This window comes from Bombina bombina, chromosome 3, assembly GCF_027579735.1.
Source record: "Bombina bombina isolate aBomBom1 chromosome 3, aBomBom1.pri, whole genome shotgun sequence".
NCBI classification, from domain to species: Eukaryota; Metazoa; Chordata; class Amphibia; order Anura; family Bombinatoridae; genus Bombina; species Bombina bombina.
In genome coordinates this window covers 349,721,489-349,739,371 of record NC_069501.1, presented here as the reverse complement: position 1 = coordinate 349,739,371, position 17,883 = coordinate 349,721,489, and the positions used below count along the sequence as shown (strand labels likewise).

Genomic DNA, 17,883 nt, shown 5'->3' with positions numbered 1-17,883 from the left:
CATTCCATAGATATTAAGCTTCTATCTTGAAAAGTTTTGTTTTTAGTAGCTATCTCTTTGGCTCGAAGAGTTTCTGAGCTATCTTCTTTACAATGTGATTCACTTTACCTTGTTTTCCATGCAGATAAGGTGGTTTTACGTACCTAACCTGGTTTTCTTCCTAAGGTTGTTTCTAATAAGAATATCAATCAAGAGATTGTGGTTCCTTCTTTGTGTCCTAATCCTTCATCTAAGAAGGAATGTCTGTTACACAATCTTGATGTGGTTCTTGCTTTAAAGTTCTTCTTACAAGCAACTAAAGATTTCCATCAAACATCTTCTTTGTTTGTTGTTTATTCTGGTAAACGGAGAGGTCAAAGGGCTACCGCTACCTCTCTTTCCTTTTCGTTGAAAAGCATCATCCGTTTGGCTTATGAGACTGCTGGCCAGCACCCTCCTGAAAGAATTACTGCTCATTCTACTAGAGCTGTGGCTTCCACATGGGCTTTTAAAAATGAGGCTTCTGTTGAACAGATTTGTAAGGCGGCGACTTGGTCTTCACTTCATACTTTTTCAAAATTTTACAAATTCGATACTTTTGCTTCTTCGGAGGCTATTTTTGGGAGAAAGGTTCTACAAGCAGTGGTGCCTTCCGTTTAATGTCCCTGTCTTGTCCCTCCCTTCATCCGTGTCCTAAAGCTTTGGTATTGGTATCCCAAAAGTAAGGAAGAATCCGTGGACTCGATACATCTTACAAGAGAAAACATAATTTATGCTTACCTGATAAATTTATTTCTCTTGTGATGTATCGAGTCCACGGCCCACCCTGTTTTTTAAGACGGGCATATATATTTTTATTTTAAAACTTTTAGTCACCACTGCACCCTATAGTTTCTCCTTTTTCTTCCTAGCCTTCGCTCTGCTGTGGGTGCTCTCTTTGCCACTTCCTGTAGGGGAGGAGAATATCCCACAAGTAAGGATGAATACGTGGACTCGATACATCACAAGAGAAATAAATTTATCAGGTAAGCATAAATTATGTTTTCAAAGTTGCCAGAAACAATATTCATTTTAAAATAACTTTTTTACTGTGCCTGCTGCATGATATAGAAAGGGGTGCAGGAGCCTATTTGCAGTTTAATATAAGGTAAGACTTTAAAATGTCTAAGGTGTAGACTGTCCCTTTAAGTACACCCATACATATTCACTGTTGTTTAACAGACAAACAGGGATTTCTTGCGATACCCTATATGGTACATACAATTACAATAAATAGGGATTCTATACTTAAAAATGGGTCAAAAATCAAATAAAACACATATTTTGCATTTTTCTTTAGATCCATTTCTACAAAACTAGTGTAGCTAAAGAAAAATACCTCCAAATAGATTCATTATTTTGTGCTGATTTTAGGAATTCCCCATATATCTAGGGTTCCAAGTAATTTATAGAAGATTAACCAAATACTAAAAAGATGGAACTATTGGTTTAAAGGGATATGTAACCCAAAAAAATAATAATTTGTGATTCAGACAGAGCATACCATTTAAAAAAAAAGTTTCCAATTTACTTCTATTATCAAATTTGCTTTGTTTCCATGATATTCTGTGTTGCAGAGATACCTAGGTAGGCATCTAGTGATCTTGTAAATGGATAACATTCTTGCAAAACTGCTGCCATATTGTGCTCCAGAAATGAGCCAGCTCCTAAGCTTATGTCCCTGGTTTTCAACAAAGATACCAAAAGAACAAAGAAAAATTGATAATAGAAGTAAATTAGAAAGTTGTTTGAAATCGTATGCTCTAGCTGAATCATAAAAGAAAATGTTGGGGTTTCTTATTCCTTTAACACTTAAATTTGCTATGAACCATAAGCTTAGTAGCAGTTTGCTACACAAACGTATGTATTTGGAGAAACTAAACACCCCAGCTGCTGACCTTGTGTAAAAATTTCTGGGCTGCGCAGACTAAGGCATTTTATGGTTGAATCAGGAAACCTATTAAAGGGACATTCAACCCAACATTTTATTTTCATGACATACAATTTTAAACAACTTTCCAGTTTACGTCTGTTATCAAATTTGCTTCATTCTCTTGGTATCCTCTTGCTCTATCTAAATCTTTAAAGTAGAATTTTGACTAACTGTCCCTTTAAATATTTGAATTCTGAAGCACGAGTAGATTAAGGTTTTACTGCCAATGGGATCATCTGTTCCTAGTACAACAACTGTCTGGCAGCTGTCGGCTTTGCAAGCAATAGGTGCAAGTTACAGTTCTGTTTAAAATATGCACTGAACTAAATAGAGTGACCGGTTTAATCGCTTAAATCTCTGTGATTGAGTTCATTTTTTTCAAGTACTGTGGGGAATCTGAGGCAGCGCTTACTATTTTTCTCCATTCTGCAATAATGTGAAAATATTTGTTTTTCCTCTATGCCACAGGAACAGGCAGAAATGAAGGGTGGTCTAGACTGGGTTACACATGAAAGCAATCATTACAAAAAAAAATACATTACCAATGTAATTGTTCCACTTAAAGGGACAGTATACACCAATTTTCATATAATTGCATGCATGTAATAGACACTACTATAAAGAAGAATATGTACAGATGCTGATCTAAAAGTCCAGTAGAAAACATTTTAAAAACTTACTTAGAAGCTCCCAGTTTAGCACTGTTGATGAGGTTAGGCTGGGACACCCAGTGAAAGGAGCTGGGTAAGCAGGAATAGCAGACACTACGAAAAGACCCCATTACATAACCAGGATTCTGTAGACATCAGTATACATCTAAAACTTTGGGGCTTGGTTAGGAGTCTGAAAATCAGCACAATGTTATTTAAAAATAAGCAAATCTGAGGATTTTTGCAAAGTCATTCCCAGATGGGCTATATAAATGGATCATCTAAATCAAATAAATTAATTGCCTAAAGACATACTTATACAACAGCAGGAATATAAAGTTACATGAAAAGTACACATATTCTATTGTGCATTAAAGGGATATGCACTTTTTGTAAATACGCATTGTAATGGTGGAAAGGGGTTAACTGTGAGAGTTGTAGCGTTTCCACTCCTACCAGAGAGGCTGGAATGCAGGACAGTGATTGGTTAATATGTGCAGGAGCTTGTTTATACCTGTCCCTAACTGGCCACAGCAAAAGAACTAATATAAACAACATTCAGCGGCTTTTCAATGGGTGTTTTCTGTTCCTCCTAAACGAGGTATATTTTTTCTAACAAAATGACAGTTCTAAATGTTTAAAAAAAAATAAAAAAAATACTTTGCATTTTAGTGAATAAGTGATTTTAATTAAAGGGACATGAAACCCAATTTTTTTCTTTCATGATTTAGAAAGAGCATACAATTATAAACAACTTTCTAATTTACTTCTATTATCTATTTTGCTTAATTCTCTTGATATTCTTTGCTGAAAAGCATATCTAGATATGCTTAGTAGCTGCTGATTGGTAGGTGCACATAGATGCCTCCTGTGATTGGTTCACCGTGTGCATTGTTATTTCTTCATTAAAGTATATCTAAAGAATAAAGCAAATTAGGTAATAGAAGTAAATTAGAATGTTGTTTAAAATTATATGCTCTACCTTAATCATGAAAGAAAATATTTGGGTATAGTGTCCCTTTAAGTTGCTTTATGTAAAATGTTACCCTCATTATATTCTGTTTTCGTGAAAAAATACTGGAAAAAGCTTAAAGGGACACTGAACCCAAATTTTTTCTTTTGTGATTCAGATAGAGCATGACATTTTAAGCAACTTTCTAATCTACTCCTATTATCAAATGTTCTTTATTCTCTTGGTATCTTTATTTGAAATGCAAGAATGTAAGTTTAGATGCCGGCCCATTTTTGGTGAACAACCTAGGTTGTCCTTGCTGATTGGTGGATAAATTCATCCACCAATCAAAAACTGCTGTCCAGAGTGCTGAACCAAGAAAAAAGCTTAGATGCCTTCTTTTTCACATAAAGATAGCAAGAGAACAAAGAAAAATTGATAATAGGAGTAAATTAGAAAGTTGCTTAAAATTACATGCTCTATCTGAAGCACAAAAGAAAATGTTTGGGTTCAGTGTCCCTTTAAACGATACTATTTTAAATGTATACTAGAAAAAGTGTGAGCCCTATCAGAGTAAATTTAACAAAATATTTAATCTATACCTTCATAAAAGGAGACCATTGGATACAGTATAAGTTTATATTCTCACACTTTAATTTTTAGATTTTTTTTTTTTTTTTTCCCCTTCTATTCAATGTTTTCTTATAAAATAAATTGCTAGTCCTTGATCAGGAAAGGGTATGTGGTTCTTTCTGCAAAAATATGCCACCAAAAACATCCCTTTCCAAACGATCCTGCTGTCAACCCTAATTCACTGCAGCCAAGGAAATGCCAAGGAATTTGACAGGAAAATGAAAGAGGTCCTTCATGTTAGCACATTCGTTACCTTGAACACAGACCAACTCTTATTTGCATTAACATTAACTTTTTATTTTGCTTTCCACAAGCAGAGCAAGAGAACATGTAGTTAAACAAAATACACTTCAGGTTTTTTTGTTCTCCTCCTTATAGTTTAATAGGGATTTGGTTATCAAAATACCATTTCAGTTATCATGTAAAAGCAGTGTGCCAGGAAATGACGAGCATTGCAGAGGAAAAAAGGGCCATCTGTGCTTTTTTTGGCTTCCATTGTTGTTGGTTTTTTTATATATAAGCTTAGAAATGCTGAGAATATGGGAACAATACTCTTTTTCTGCCTAGCCTTGAGTTGTATTTGCCATGAGAGACAGATACTGTTTACTTGTAAATGCTGCATATCCACCTTGTCTCACTAGGCAGGTAGACCCCCTCTTCATCACTGAAATGATCTTAAAGGGATAGTAAAGTCTAAATTAAACTTTCATGATTCAGATAGGGCATATCATTTTAAACGACTTTCTAATTTACTTTTAGCATCAAATTTGCTTTATTCTCTTGGTATTCTTAGTTGAAAGCCAAACCGAGGTAGGCTCATATGCTAATTTAGACTGAAGGCTGCCTCTTATTTTAATGCATTTGACAGTTTCATGTGTTTTATATAAATAACATTGTGCTCATGCACATGGAGATATTTAAGATTCAGCACTAATTGCCTGAAATGCAAGTCTATAAAATGTTTAGTTAAAGAGACCATTTTGCAGAACCAACACAGTTATATTAATATACTTTTTACCTCTGTGATTACCCTGTATCTAAGCCTCTGCAGACTGCCCGCTTATCTCAGTGCTATTTACAGACTTGTGATTTAGCCAAAAAGTGCTGGAGTTTGCACAATGTTATTTATATGGTACATATGAACTAGCAGGGTCTTGCTGTCAAAAGCTAAACAAATGCACTAAGATAAGAGGCAGTGGTTTAGAGACAGACAGATATTTAGAGGTTATAAAGTATATTAATATAACAATGTTGGTTGTGCAAAGTTGGGAAATGGGTACTAAAGCTTTTATTTATATTATTAAAAATTTTGGTGTAGACTGTCCCTTTAAAGAGACAGTAAAAAAAATCAAAAATTCTAACAGGTCAAATCACATTATAAAAATGATTTGTACACCTCTCTGGGAGCTTGCAGGCTCACCATATGGGCCCCTATAGCATTAGGTTATTTTCTTTCTCTCAAGTGTTAGCAAGCGGCACATCCAATCATACTGCTTATCCTGGCAAAATGTACCTTAGCCACATCCATTGAACAGTCAGATACACCCACAAACTGCCCAGGCACACCCACAATCCCGCTAACTAACCACCAGTGATCCTACCCCTCCTAACACAATGGCCATTTGGCCATTAAATTAATACATACTTCCTACATACAAGGGACAGTCTACTCAAATGAAACAAATACATCGCAAAAAATAATGTTAAGTAAGGTTTACTGTCCCCTTTTTAAACATAATAATATAGCAATGAAAAGTATATGAAATATTTTGCTTGCTTTACCTGTAATTTACAGGAAACTTGCTGCCATATTATTTAGCCCTAAGTACACGAGGTGCCCTGTATATGACATAATACTTTACACTTAAAGGGACCTTGTAAACTAGATTTTTCTTTGCATAAATGTTTTGTAGATTATCCATTTATATAGGCCATCTGTGAGTGTTTTTGTAACAATGTATAGTTTTGCTTATTTTTTTATTAACATTATGCTGATTTTCAGGCTCCTAACTAAGCCCCAAAGTTTACAGATTCCTGCTGCTATTGTTTGTGTAATCTGTCTTTTCATATGCAGGCTTGCAGGGGGGCGGGGAGTGTTTGCTCTTCCTCCTTTCCCAACCCCTTTCACTGGGTGTCCCAGCCTAACCTCATCAACAGTGCTAAACTAGGAACCTCTAAGTTTTTAAATGGTTTTATACTGGATTTTTAGATCAGTATCTGTGCATATTCTCCTTTATAGTGGTGTCTATTACATGCAGTTATATGAAAATTGGTGTACACTGTGTGTACACTGTCCCTTTAAAGGGCCATGATAGTGAAAAAATGACATGCTCTCATTTGTTAGAATATATAAATCTATTACAGCTTTGTCGTGCCCATTGGGTCAGTGGAATTTTCTGCTTGGGATCAGCAATCCTCTGCGGCCCCAGAGTGGCACTTACCCTTTGCAGGGGTTAGATACATATATCTGTAGGGTTGTAGCGATAAAATACATGCGCTAACAAATGAGAGCATGTAATAGTTTCAACAGCCCTTTTAACATGGTGATTCAATACAGAGAGGTAAAATGTAAACAGAGACTTAGCATTACATAAATGTAAAAGAAGAGAAGGATATGTAGTCAAAACTGACTAAATTTAAATTTGACACCTGTCAAATTATTCTTTATTAATCAGTATTAACTAGCATTGTTTTTTTCCAACAGATAATTGTTCATTTTTGAGTTGTATTACCTGCAGAGTGAAGCAAGTCTTTTGGTTTATAACGTTTGGTTAATTAACCAACTGAAATGTTTTGAAGATCATATTAAGAAACACAGTTTTGTCCATAATTGCTTAGAGGCTGGGGCAATCTTCTGATGTAAAAATATTCAGTTTTTAATATTAGCTTATTAACAGTAATTTGCTTTATTTAAAATGTATGCTATCCACTCATTGATGTAACCCTTACATTAGCACTAAGGGGTGTTAATTGTTTTCTATAAAACACCTAAACACAGAAGTGGGGCTATATATTCAATAGGGATACTATATGTGAGAACCACAGGGTATACATTTGGTAGCAGAGAGCAGTCTACAGACTTTATATTGTATAGCATTCAATATGACCTCACCTAGTCTAGATTAAATTTGCATCTGATCTTTCTAAACAGAGAAGTCAGAATAATTAATAGATAGGGACCTTGTGTAACCTAAGATGGGTCATTCAAACTGAAACTAAGGGGTCGATTTATCAACCCCTTCGCCTACCTACGACTGCAGGTTCTCACAAGAGAACCTGCAGTCCGTATTTAACAAGCAGTGGTCATCAGACTGCTAGTTCCCTAACCTTTCGCCACCTCTTAGGTGGCGAATTTCAATTTCCGTGGTCTCTTCCGACCGGGGAGATTGACAGCTCCTGCCCGCGCGTTATTGGCTGTGCGCGGGCAGGGGGCGGGATTGCACGCAATCGCAAAATAGCGCTTGTGTGCATTGCTGAATTCTGGCAGCAAAATTCAGCCCGCCGGAGGTGAGCTGCGGCAGACAGGGGCGCGTATGTGCTCCCCTGTCTGCTGCAGCTTGATAAATTGACCCCTAACAGTTAGAACTAGTATGAACCTAAACCACTTGGACTGCTGATATTAATCATTTTATTGCATTTATGTTTGATGGTCTTTATTTTGATCATGTTAGTTAATTAATTTGGGCCGTTATAGTTTAATTTTTTTTTTTTTTTATAGATAATTCATGTAACCTGGTGTTATCTGTTGATAGAATACTATTATCTTTTTTTTTTTTTTTACATCATTATTAGCTCACGTGATCTCTGTCAGCTATGGATTTAATCACAATGGGCTAGATATCAAGTCAAGGACAGTTGATTGCATGTGGTGCATTATTTAGCACTCAGCCACACACAATCAACAGAACTCAATCTGTTGTCACAAGTTGTTGGCTAATTTATGTTGTGTGCTACATATATAGCGCGTACTACACTTTCAGTTTAATCAAAAAGTAGCACATCCTGAAAAAAACACTTCCTCTTAATTTATTTTGGAAACGTGATATTAACTATTCGAGCTTGCTGTTATGCTTTCAACTACATCTTAAAATTCTATGAAGTAAGTGCAATTAGGTTGAATTAATAAATGGGGAACAAAGGGTCATTAAGAAAAATGGTTAAGTGTATAAATAGCCTCTTGGTTTTCATCTTTAATCAAAATCTTTCTAGTTAATCATTATAATGCACATATTTAGTTGTAGACAAGCTAATTGTCTTTTATAGAATCTCTGTGATATGAACATTATTATTATTATTATTATAGGTGGTGAGGCTGAGGAAATTGGCCCAGCAGATAGGCAACTGCAAGCAGTGCATAGAACGTTCTACCTCCCTTATAGCACAGGCAGAGCAGTCTCTGAAGGAGAATGATCACGCTCGCTTCCTCCAGTCTGCCAAAAGCACCACAGAAAGGTAAGCAGATAAATATTCTTGCTAAAGGACCAGTAAATACAGTAGAGTTGCACAATCAACAAATGCAGTAATCGTCTCAGTTACAAATCAGTAGTAGATTTTTCTTTGACAAATTTTAGTTACTTCTTTTTCCCCTCCCACTGTGTCATGTGACAGCCATCAGCCAATCACACATGCATGTATGTATATATCGTACACATGCTCAGTAAAAGCTGGTGCCTCGTAAAGGCCAGATTAAGAGTGGCACGCTAACATTATTTATTGTACCAAAATACCATCAGATATATGTAGAACTATGTATTTTTTAATAAATATAACATATTCTGCCATGTGAAGAACATTGGAATGTGAAATATTAATATTTTCATGTTGGGTTAGCGCATCTAAGAATATGCGATCAGGTTTGTGCGTGAGTAGGATGTTCGGGTTTTTCCCACTTTTTTTGCTCCATTGACTTTTATGTGGGAATATGTTAACACGGTTACGATATTCTAACTTCAGATTTTTACATACATTGGGTTAGCGTATGAGCAAAAACTTTTCTACTTTCAACTTTTAAAACAAGCTCTACCCAATGCCCGCAAAAAGTGTTACTTCTAGCTGAGTTAGCGCAGGAGCGGGATTGTTTAATACCGCTCTACTTGAAATCTGGCCCAAAATTTGCATATAAAAGACACTGCACTTTTTGATACGATAGCAGAGCACACGGCTGTGTTAGCACTACAGAGATATATATCACAGGCACTCCTACAAAAAAAAGCACACCCTCAGCAATTCTAAACTACTATTGTGTTTTTGATGCAGAAGTAAATTAATGAATGTTTACTATCCCTTTGGGATGAATTACCTGCAAAAAGTAAATACTATGAAAACATTTGCCTAAATGCATTATTTAACAAAATTTTACCCATTTTCTGTCTATCTTTCTGGCTATCTTGCTATTCTAATATCCACCTTGCATCTAAATTTATTACTCACATTTCCAGTTCTCGTAATTTTCCTTAAAATCTTGCCCCTTAAAGTGATAGTAAACTTTCTTATTGTAATGCACAGTATATACAATTATTCTTCAAAACAGGAGAAGTTTCATTGATTAAATTTTTTTTAAATGCTTCCTTTGTTAAATATTTACCATTTAGAGATGGTAAACATTGCACCGTTCCTCCGCCCCCATTTCATCCTTTGTTTAGCTGAGTGATGCCGATTTCGACTTTGTCCAATCGTTGCATGCACCACATGGCGTCCAGCTTGTGGGGCACGCAACGATTGGATAACTGCCTTATTAAATAAAAAAAAAATATATATATACTGTGATTCATATGAATTGCCTTTAAATATGTTGAAAATTGCTGAAGGAAAGATGGAAGTTGTTTAAAATTAAACTGAATCTAATACCTCTGTTATATGCTTCCTATTAATTTTGATTGGCTGACATGTACTTCCTTCTACTGCTCACTGGCTGATAAGTGTTTCCTAATAAGGCTTATTGGCTTATATGTACTTCCTGCAAATGCTCATTGGCTGATGCATACTACCTACTGATATTAATTTGCTGACATGTCCTTCCAACTAAAGCTCAATGTATAACTACATCATACTAATATTCATTGGCTGATATGTACCTTATAATAATGCTCATTAGCTGATAGGTACAATCTATAAGCATTTCAGGGGACATATATAACCAGTAAGCAGTGCTTGCCAAAGTAATTCAGATGTGGAACCATTTCTTTGCAGTTAAGAAGCAATGGAAAACCCACCGTATACTAAAACAATTAACGGGACATTGTACACCAATTTTCATATAACTGCGTGCAATAGACACTACTATAAAGAATAATACTCAGACCAAAATGATGTATGGCAACTGGTTAAAAACTTAAAAAGTTCTTTATTTCTTCCAAATTAAAATCATGACTTAAAAATTCAAAATAACATGGCACAGACAGATAGACACGTCTAACATGTTTCGGCCCTGACTGGCCTTATTCATAGACTCAGATATGCACAGATACTGAAATAAAATTCCAGTATAAAACCTTTAAAAACTTAATAAGAAGCTCCCAATTTAGCACTGTTGATGAGGTTAGGATGGGACACCCACTGGAAGGGACTGAAAGCAGACCCTCCCCTGCATATGAAAAGACCCATTATACCAACAGAAGCAATTTGAAGTCTGTAGACATCAGTATACATCTAAAACGTTGGGGCTTGGTTAGGAGTCTGAAAATCAGCACAATGTTATTTAAAAATAAGCAAAACTATATATTTTTACAAATACACCCCTAGATGTGCTATATAAATGAATCCTCTACAAAACATTTATGCAAAGAAAAATCTAGTGTACAATGTCCCTTTAAGGAGCACATAACGCCTCAATAAGATTCTAAAATGTACTTTCAGTCTCATATAAAGACATCTTTTGTGGTAACTGTGTCCACTAAATCAACAAATAAATATAGTTTGGTGTGTGGGTTCATTGAAGGCCTTCCTGTTTTGAGCTGAAAAACCTAATTCTGCATAGACTCTGGAACAGGCTGGTTTTTATATAAATAACTTAGCCATCGCAGTAAATATTTCATTTTCAGTCACACTTCAGGGGTAATGTATTTTATTTAGATAGTTATAAAATATCAGTTGCAATTATCCTTTTAAGTAAAACGCTCATGTTTTTTTAAATCAGATGTGTGCATTTTACTCCAATATAGCTACATCAACTTGCTAACTTATAATGGAAACAAAATCTGATTGTTTATGCAATAATGTTTTCTGGCCAAAATATTTTGGAAAGCAAAACTCCATGTGTGCAGAATTTATGGATAAGAAACTGTTCCCATAAATTATAAAGCTGGCTTAAATTTTGCCACCCTTGGCTTTTAGACATTTTTTTTTAATAATTAAGATATCTCGTTTCATCAAGGGAAATATGAAAAACATGAATTTATAATGATTATACAGGCGTGGCAGACGTGCCCAAGATGGCACTCATAATAAATTTGCTGTCTCGCTGGGCAACCACAACACACTTAAAGGGACAGTTTGCTCAAAAATGTTCTCCCTTTTAATTTGTACCCAATGATCCACTTTACCTGCTGGAGTGTATTATATTGTTTACAAGTATTTCCTTTATATTAGTATTTGAAATAGTTGATTTGGTCTGTGGTATCCCCACCTATTCTGAAGGTTTCTGGCCTTAGGTCCAAGCTATAAATAAGATGTGTAAACACATACAGCAGAAGAAATTACACTCCCAGTGGGGTATTGAAGAGATAAGGTAATACAATTTAAATTTTCCATTGTTCTCTCCAAGTATTGGTCTTTGATTTACAGACAGATATAAATAAGATAAAGAAGCATGTATATGTTCACAATGTGATAAAGTAATGAGATCTGATTTAAACCTACAAGCTCAACCCATTTTATTAGGTTGTGGCTTCAAAACACAAAATCGGCTGTTTCATATGCACAAATAAACCTTAAAAAGCAAATTCTCATACATTTTATACTCTGCAGTTGGTTAAAAAGTAATTGGAAACACATTAAGGGAAAAACTATTTTACAGTATACTGTCCCTTTAAATAAGCTTACCATCTTCCAATAATATTTGTTGTTTAATGAAAATGTAGCAACATTTCAATAACCACTTGTTATTTATGATACCTGCTTTTGATGTTAATATCTCTTAAAAAATGTTGTTCTATACCTTCCTGAGAGACTGGAAATCAAATTATTTTTTACATATTGTCACAAGCTAGAATTTAGCCCTGCTCCCCTGGCACACGTGCAATCACACACTTGACAGTCATGTATTGTCTTCAGGTGCTGTCCATGAAATGCAGTCATTTGGTGCCAATATTATTGTAGGACAGAATGTGTTTGTACAATAACTTATACATAGTAAGCTGCCTTTTGACACTTTTGGTCTGTGAGCCTATACACATACACAACTGTCCTATAAACCTATTTCAGCCTCCTTGTAAACAAAATCAGTTTCACTTTATGTTTAGAAATGTAGAATCAAGCCACATATGCTTAAGAGATGGTTATTTTGTGCTGAGACATGTATGTATGTTATTTTTCAACTATTGTGGCCCTTTAACAATGTGTACGTCCATTTTTTCTTTCATGGATAAAAATAACTTTGGAAAACAATCACTTTAAAATAAATATATGACAATGTTAAACGTTCTGTTTTCTTCATTAGTAGTTTTTATGACTAGATAGACTACCAAGAATTCAAGGACTATATAGCTTCAGTTTATACTTGATGAGTTTCGAAATAGAAAACTGGCTTCTTTTCATAATGTGCTTGGATATTACAAAGTCAGATAGGAAACACAGATGTTTCAAATAATGGCTTGGCTAGCAAATTATAACATACTTTCACTCTGTTTGCAAGTGTGATCTGTGACCAAACTGATAAATATTTAAATAATTGTAAAGTTTCCCATCTGACCCAAAAAATCAACTGTCTCTCTATCATATGTGTGCGGAAGATTTTATATTTCTCTGGTTAAAAATGTATAGTAAAGGAACGGTTAGTTCTTAACGGCTAGATTACGAGTTTTGCAGTAAGGTGAAAAAGCAGAGTTATCGGGTTATAAGGCTGCTTTTTCACTGCCGCTGGTATTAAGAGTCTTGCAGATTTAGGGGCACCGCACACTTTTTTGGCCTTACTGCAAATCAACTTACGCAATTTGCGTATAGTCTTTTTTTCAATGGGATTTCCATAGCGCCAGTATTACAAGCTTTTTTTTTTTTAGGCCAAAAAGTGAGCGGTACACCCTATCCCGTCAAGATTGGTAATGTATTCTAAAGTCAGTAGTTATGAGTTTTACACTACAAAGCTGTAGCATAAAACTCATAACTAAAGTGCTAAAAAGTACACCAACACCCATAAACTACCTATTAACCCCTAAACCGAGGCCCTCCCGCATCACAAACACTAAAATAAAATTATTAACCCCTACTCTGCCGCTCCCGACATCGCCACAACTAGAATAAACATATTAACCCCTAAACCGCCGCACTCCCGCCTCGCAAACACTTGTTAAATATTATTAACCCCTAATCTGACGCCCCTAACATCGCCGCCACCTACCTACATTTATTAACCCTTAATCTGCCGCCCCCAACGTCACTGCCACTATACTAAATGTATTAACCCCTAAACCTAAGTCTAACCCTAACACCCCCTAATTTAAATCTAATTAAAATAAATCTAAATAAAATTACTATCATTACCTAAATTATTCCTATTTAAAACTAAATACTTACCTGTAAAATAAACCCTAAGCTAGCTACAATATAACTAATAGTTACATTGTATCTAGCTTAGGCTTTATTTTTATTTTACAGGCAAGTTTGTATTTATTTTAACTAGGTAGAATAGTTACTAAATAGTTATTAACTATTTACTAACTACCTAGCTAAAATAAATCAAATTTACCTGTAAAATAAAACCTAAGTTACACCTAACACTACAATTAAATAAATTACCTAAATTAAATACAAATACCTAAATTACAAAAAAACCCCACTAAATTACACAAAATAAAAAACATATTACAAGATATTTAAACTAATTAGACCTGATCTAATAGCCCCATCAAAATACAAAAAGCACCCCAAAATATAAAAAACCCTAGCCTAAACTAAACTACCAATAGCCCTTAAAAGGGCCTTTTGCGGGGCATTGCCCCAAAGTAATCAGCTCTTTTACATGAAGAAAAATACAAACAACCCCCCCAACAGTAAAACTCACCACCAACCCCCCAAATAAAACCCTAACTAAAAAAACCTAAGCTCCCCATTGCCCTGAAAAGGGCATTTGAGTGGGCATTGCCCTTAAAAGGGCATTTAGCTCTATTGCAGCCCAAAGCCCTAACCTAAAAATAAAACCCACCCAATAAATCCTTAAAAAAACCTAACACTAACCCCCTGAAGATCCACTTACAGTTTTGAAGATCCGAAATCCATCCTCAATGAAACCGGGGAAAAAGTCCTCAACGAAGCCGGGAGAAGTGGTCCTCCAGACGGGCAGAAGTCTTCATCTAGAGGGCATCTTCTATCTTCATCCATCCGGCACGGAGCGGCTCCATCTTCAAGACATCTGATGAGGAGCATCCTCTTCTTTCGGACGACTAATGACGAATGAAGGTTCCTTTAAATGACGTCATCCAAGATGGCGTCCCTTAGATTCTGATTGGCTGATAGAATTATATCAGCCAATCAGAATTAAGATTGAAAAAAATCCTATTGGCTGATGCAATCAGCCAATAGGATTGAGCTCACATTATATTGGCTGTTCCAATCAGCCAATAAAATGCGAGCTCAATCCTATTGGCTGATTGCATCAGCCAATAGGATTTTTTCAACCTTAATTCCAATTGGCTGATAGAATTCTATCAGCCAGTCAGAATCTAAGGGACGCCATCTTGGATGACGTCATTTAAAGGAACCTTCATTCGTCTTAGTCGTCGGAAAGAAGAGGATGCTCCGTGTCGGATGTCTTGAAGATTGAGCCGCTCAGCGCTGGATGGATGAAGATAGAAGATGCCGTTTGGATGAAGACTTCTGCCCGTCTGGAGTACCACTTCTCCCGGCTTGGATGAAGACTTCTCCCGGCTTCGTTGAGGACTTCTTGCCGCTTCGATGAGGACTTCTCCCGTCTTCGTTGAGGATGGATGTCGGATCTTCAAAACTGTAAGTGGATCTTCAGGGGGTTAGGGTTTTTTTAAGGGTTTATTGGGTAGGTTTTATTTTTAGGTTAGGGCTTTGGGCTGCAAAAGAGCTGATTTCTTTGGGGCAATGCCCCGCAAAAGGCCCTTTTAAGGGCTATTGGTAGTTTAGTTTAGGCTAGGGGGGGTTTTATTTTGGGGGGGGCTTTTTTTATTTTGATAGGGCTATTAGATTAGGTGTAATTAGTTTAAATATCTTGTCATTTGTTTTTTATTTTGTGTAATTTAGTGTTTGTTTTTTGTAATTTAGGTATTTGTATTTAATTTATTTAATTGTATTTAATTTAGGTAATTTTATTTAATTGTAGTGTTAGGTGTAACTTAGGTTAGGTTTTATTTTACAGGTAAATTTGTATTTATTTTAGCTAGGTAGTTAGTAAATATTTAATAACTTTTTAGTAACTATTCTACCTAGTTAAAATAAATACAAACTTGCCTGTAAAATAAAAATAAAGCCTAAGCTAGATACAATGTAACTATTAGTTATATTCTAGCTAGCTTAGGGTTTATTTTACAGGTAAGTATTTAGTTTTAAATAGGAATAATTTAGGTAATGATAGTAATTTTATTTGGATTTATTTTAATTATATTTAAGTTAGGGGGGTTAGGGTTAGACTTAGGTTTAGGGGTTAATACATTTAGAATAGTGGCAGCGACGTTGGGGGCGGCAGAGTAGGGGTTAATAAATGTAGGTAGGTTGCAGCGACAATGGGGGAGGGAGATTAGGGGTTAATAAATATAATGTAGGTGGCGGCGATGTCGGGAGCGGCAGATTAGGGGTTAATAAATATAATGTAGGTGTCGGGGGTGGCAGATTAGGGGTTAATAAGTGTAAGATTCGGGGTGTTTAGACTCGGGGTTCATGTTAGGGTGTTAGGTGTAAACATAAATTTTGTTTCCCCATAGGAATCAATGGGGCTGCGTTACTGAGCTAAACGCTGCTTTTTTGCAGGTGTTAGGCTTTTTCTCAGCCGGCTCTTCCCATTGATGTCTATGGGGAAATCGTGCACAAGCACGTACAACCAGCTCACCGCTGACTTAAGCAGCGCTGGTATTGGAGTGCGGTATGGAGTTCAATTTTGCTCTACGCTCACTTCTTGCCAGTTAACGCTGGGTTTATAAAAACCTGTAATACCAGCACTGTAGGAAAGTGAGTGGTGAGAATAAAGTGCAAGTTAGCAACGCACCCCTTTTACTGCAAAACTCGTAATCTAGCCGTAAATTTGCAAATATATTAATATGTTGTTAGAACTTAATTGAAAATTACTTTTAAAACCTAAAATTTTTTTAAAAACGTAAAATGTTTTGATGCTAAATCTTATCTAAAACCTTAAAAACACAATATTTTTCAAACAGCACTTACATTATTATATATACAGTATGTTTTCACTTAATCATTTAATTGTAGGTAAACAAATCATTGGCGAGGGTTTGATTATACCAGTTGTACAATCTATTAAATAATAAAAGTAATTATTTGTTTTGTCTTTCTGTTTCATAGTTTTAACTTTTTTCTCTTTAAAATAAACAGTAAAATAAATCTTTTTTTTCTTCCGTGTTTTTTTAGGGTGTCCATGGCAACCGCATCGTCCCAAGTATTAATTCCAGAAATTAATCTAAATGATACATTTGACACATTTGCATTAGACTTTTCCAGGGAAAAGAAGATGTTAGAAAGTCTTGATTATCTCACAGGTAAACTTTATCATGTTTTTAAACTTTTGCTAAAACTAGATTATCATTGAAAAGTATGACTGATACTTTTGAGCCCTATTTAATGGAGTGAGCACTATTCTATCAATGACAGAAGCATAATATAGGAGTTTATTGGATTTATTGTATTTAACAGGTTTGTTAATATACCATTTTAAAGGAGCATAAAGAAGTAAGGATAAAACGCGCTAATGAAATAAAATATTATATTACTGCTTGTGCAGTATGTGTTTAACTCCTACTAATGGGTTAACCACATGGCTAAATTAAAGTTCTGGTGGGCAGAAACTATAAAGGAGAAGTAGGAGAAGAGCAAAAACTTGAGAATTTTATTAGAATCAAGTACAATTAAAACACATAGCAACTTACACTTAAGTAAGCTTGAAAAGTCCCCAGTCACAACACGATCAACATCGGTGACAGTCTGAGCCTCACTCGATACACCAAGCGTCTGAGTTCACACCTCCCGATTCACAGAGAACCGCATCTGGCCAAATGGGAAAAGCTCTGGCACCTCGTCAAGGTCCTTTCCACTGCCTGAGTCCCTAACACAGCCACACAATGTGCACTTACAAAGCCAAACAAAACACTTCTGGTGGGCAACATGCAGCCCCTGCAAGCGTTACAATCCACCCTCTATGTTACCAGCACTCAATTTTCTTTCTTGTTCTCCCCTTAATTTAGCCTCACCCACATAGATAGGAGATTTTCACACTTTCTGTGTCCAATATACAGGCTAGAAGTTTTGTGTGGTGCTGAGTATCTCATATTTTCTCACTTGATTGGTACTGG

The 17,883-nt window shown here is 35.6% G+C and overlaps 1 protein-coding gene across 3 annotated transcripts in view; it reads left to right on the top strand.

Moving 5' to 3' along the window:
- Positions 1 to 17,883, top strand: part of MID1 (midline 1) — a 297,353-nt gene that overhangs the window by 220,188 nt on the left and 59,282 nt on the right. For all 3 annotated transcript variants that reach the window (XM_053706462.1, XM_053706460.1, XM_053706461.1), the window contains 2 exons: positions 8,490 to 8,638; positions 16,946 to 17,073. In XM_053706462.1, the coding sequence (XP_053562437.1) occupies positions 8,490 to 8,638; positions 16,946 to 17,073 (277 nt within the window). The remainder of the gene's footprint in view (positions 1 to 8,489; positions 8,639 to 16,945; positions 17,074 to 17,883) is intronic.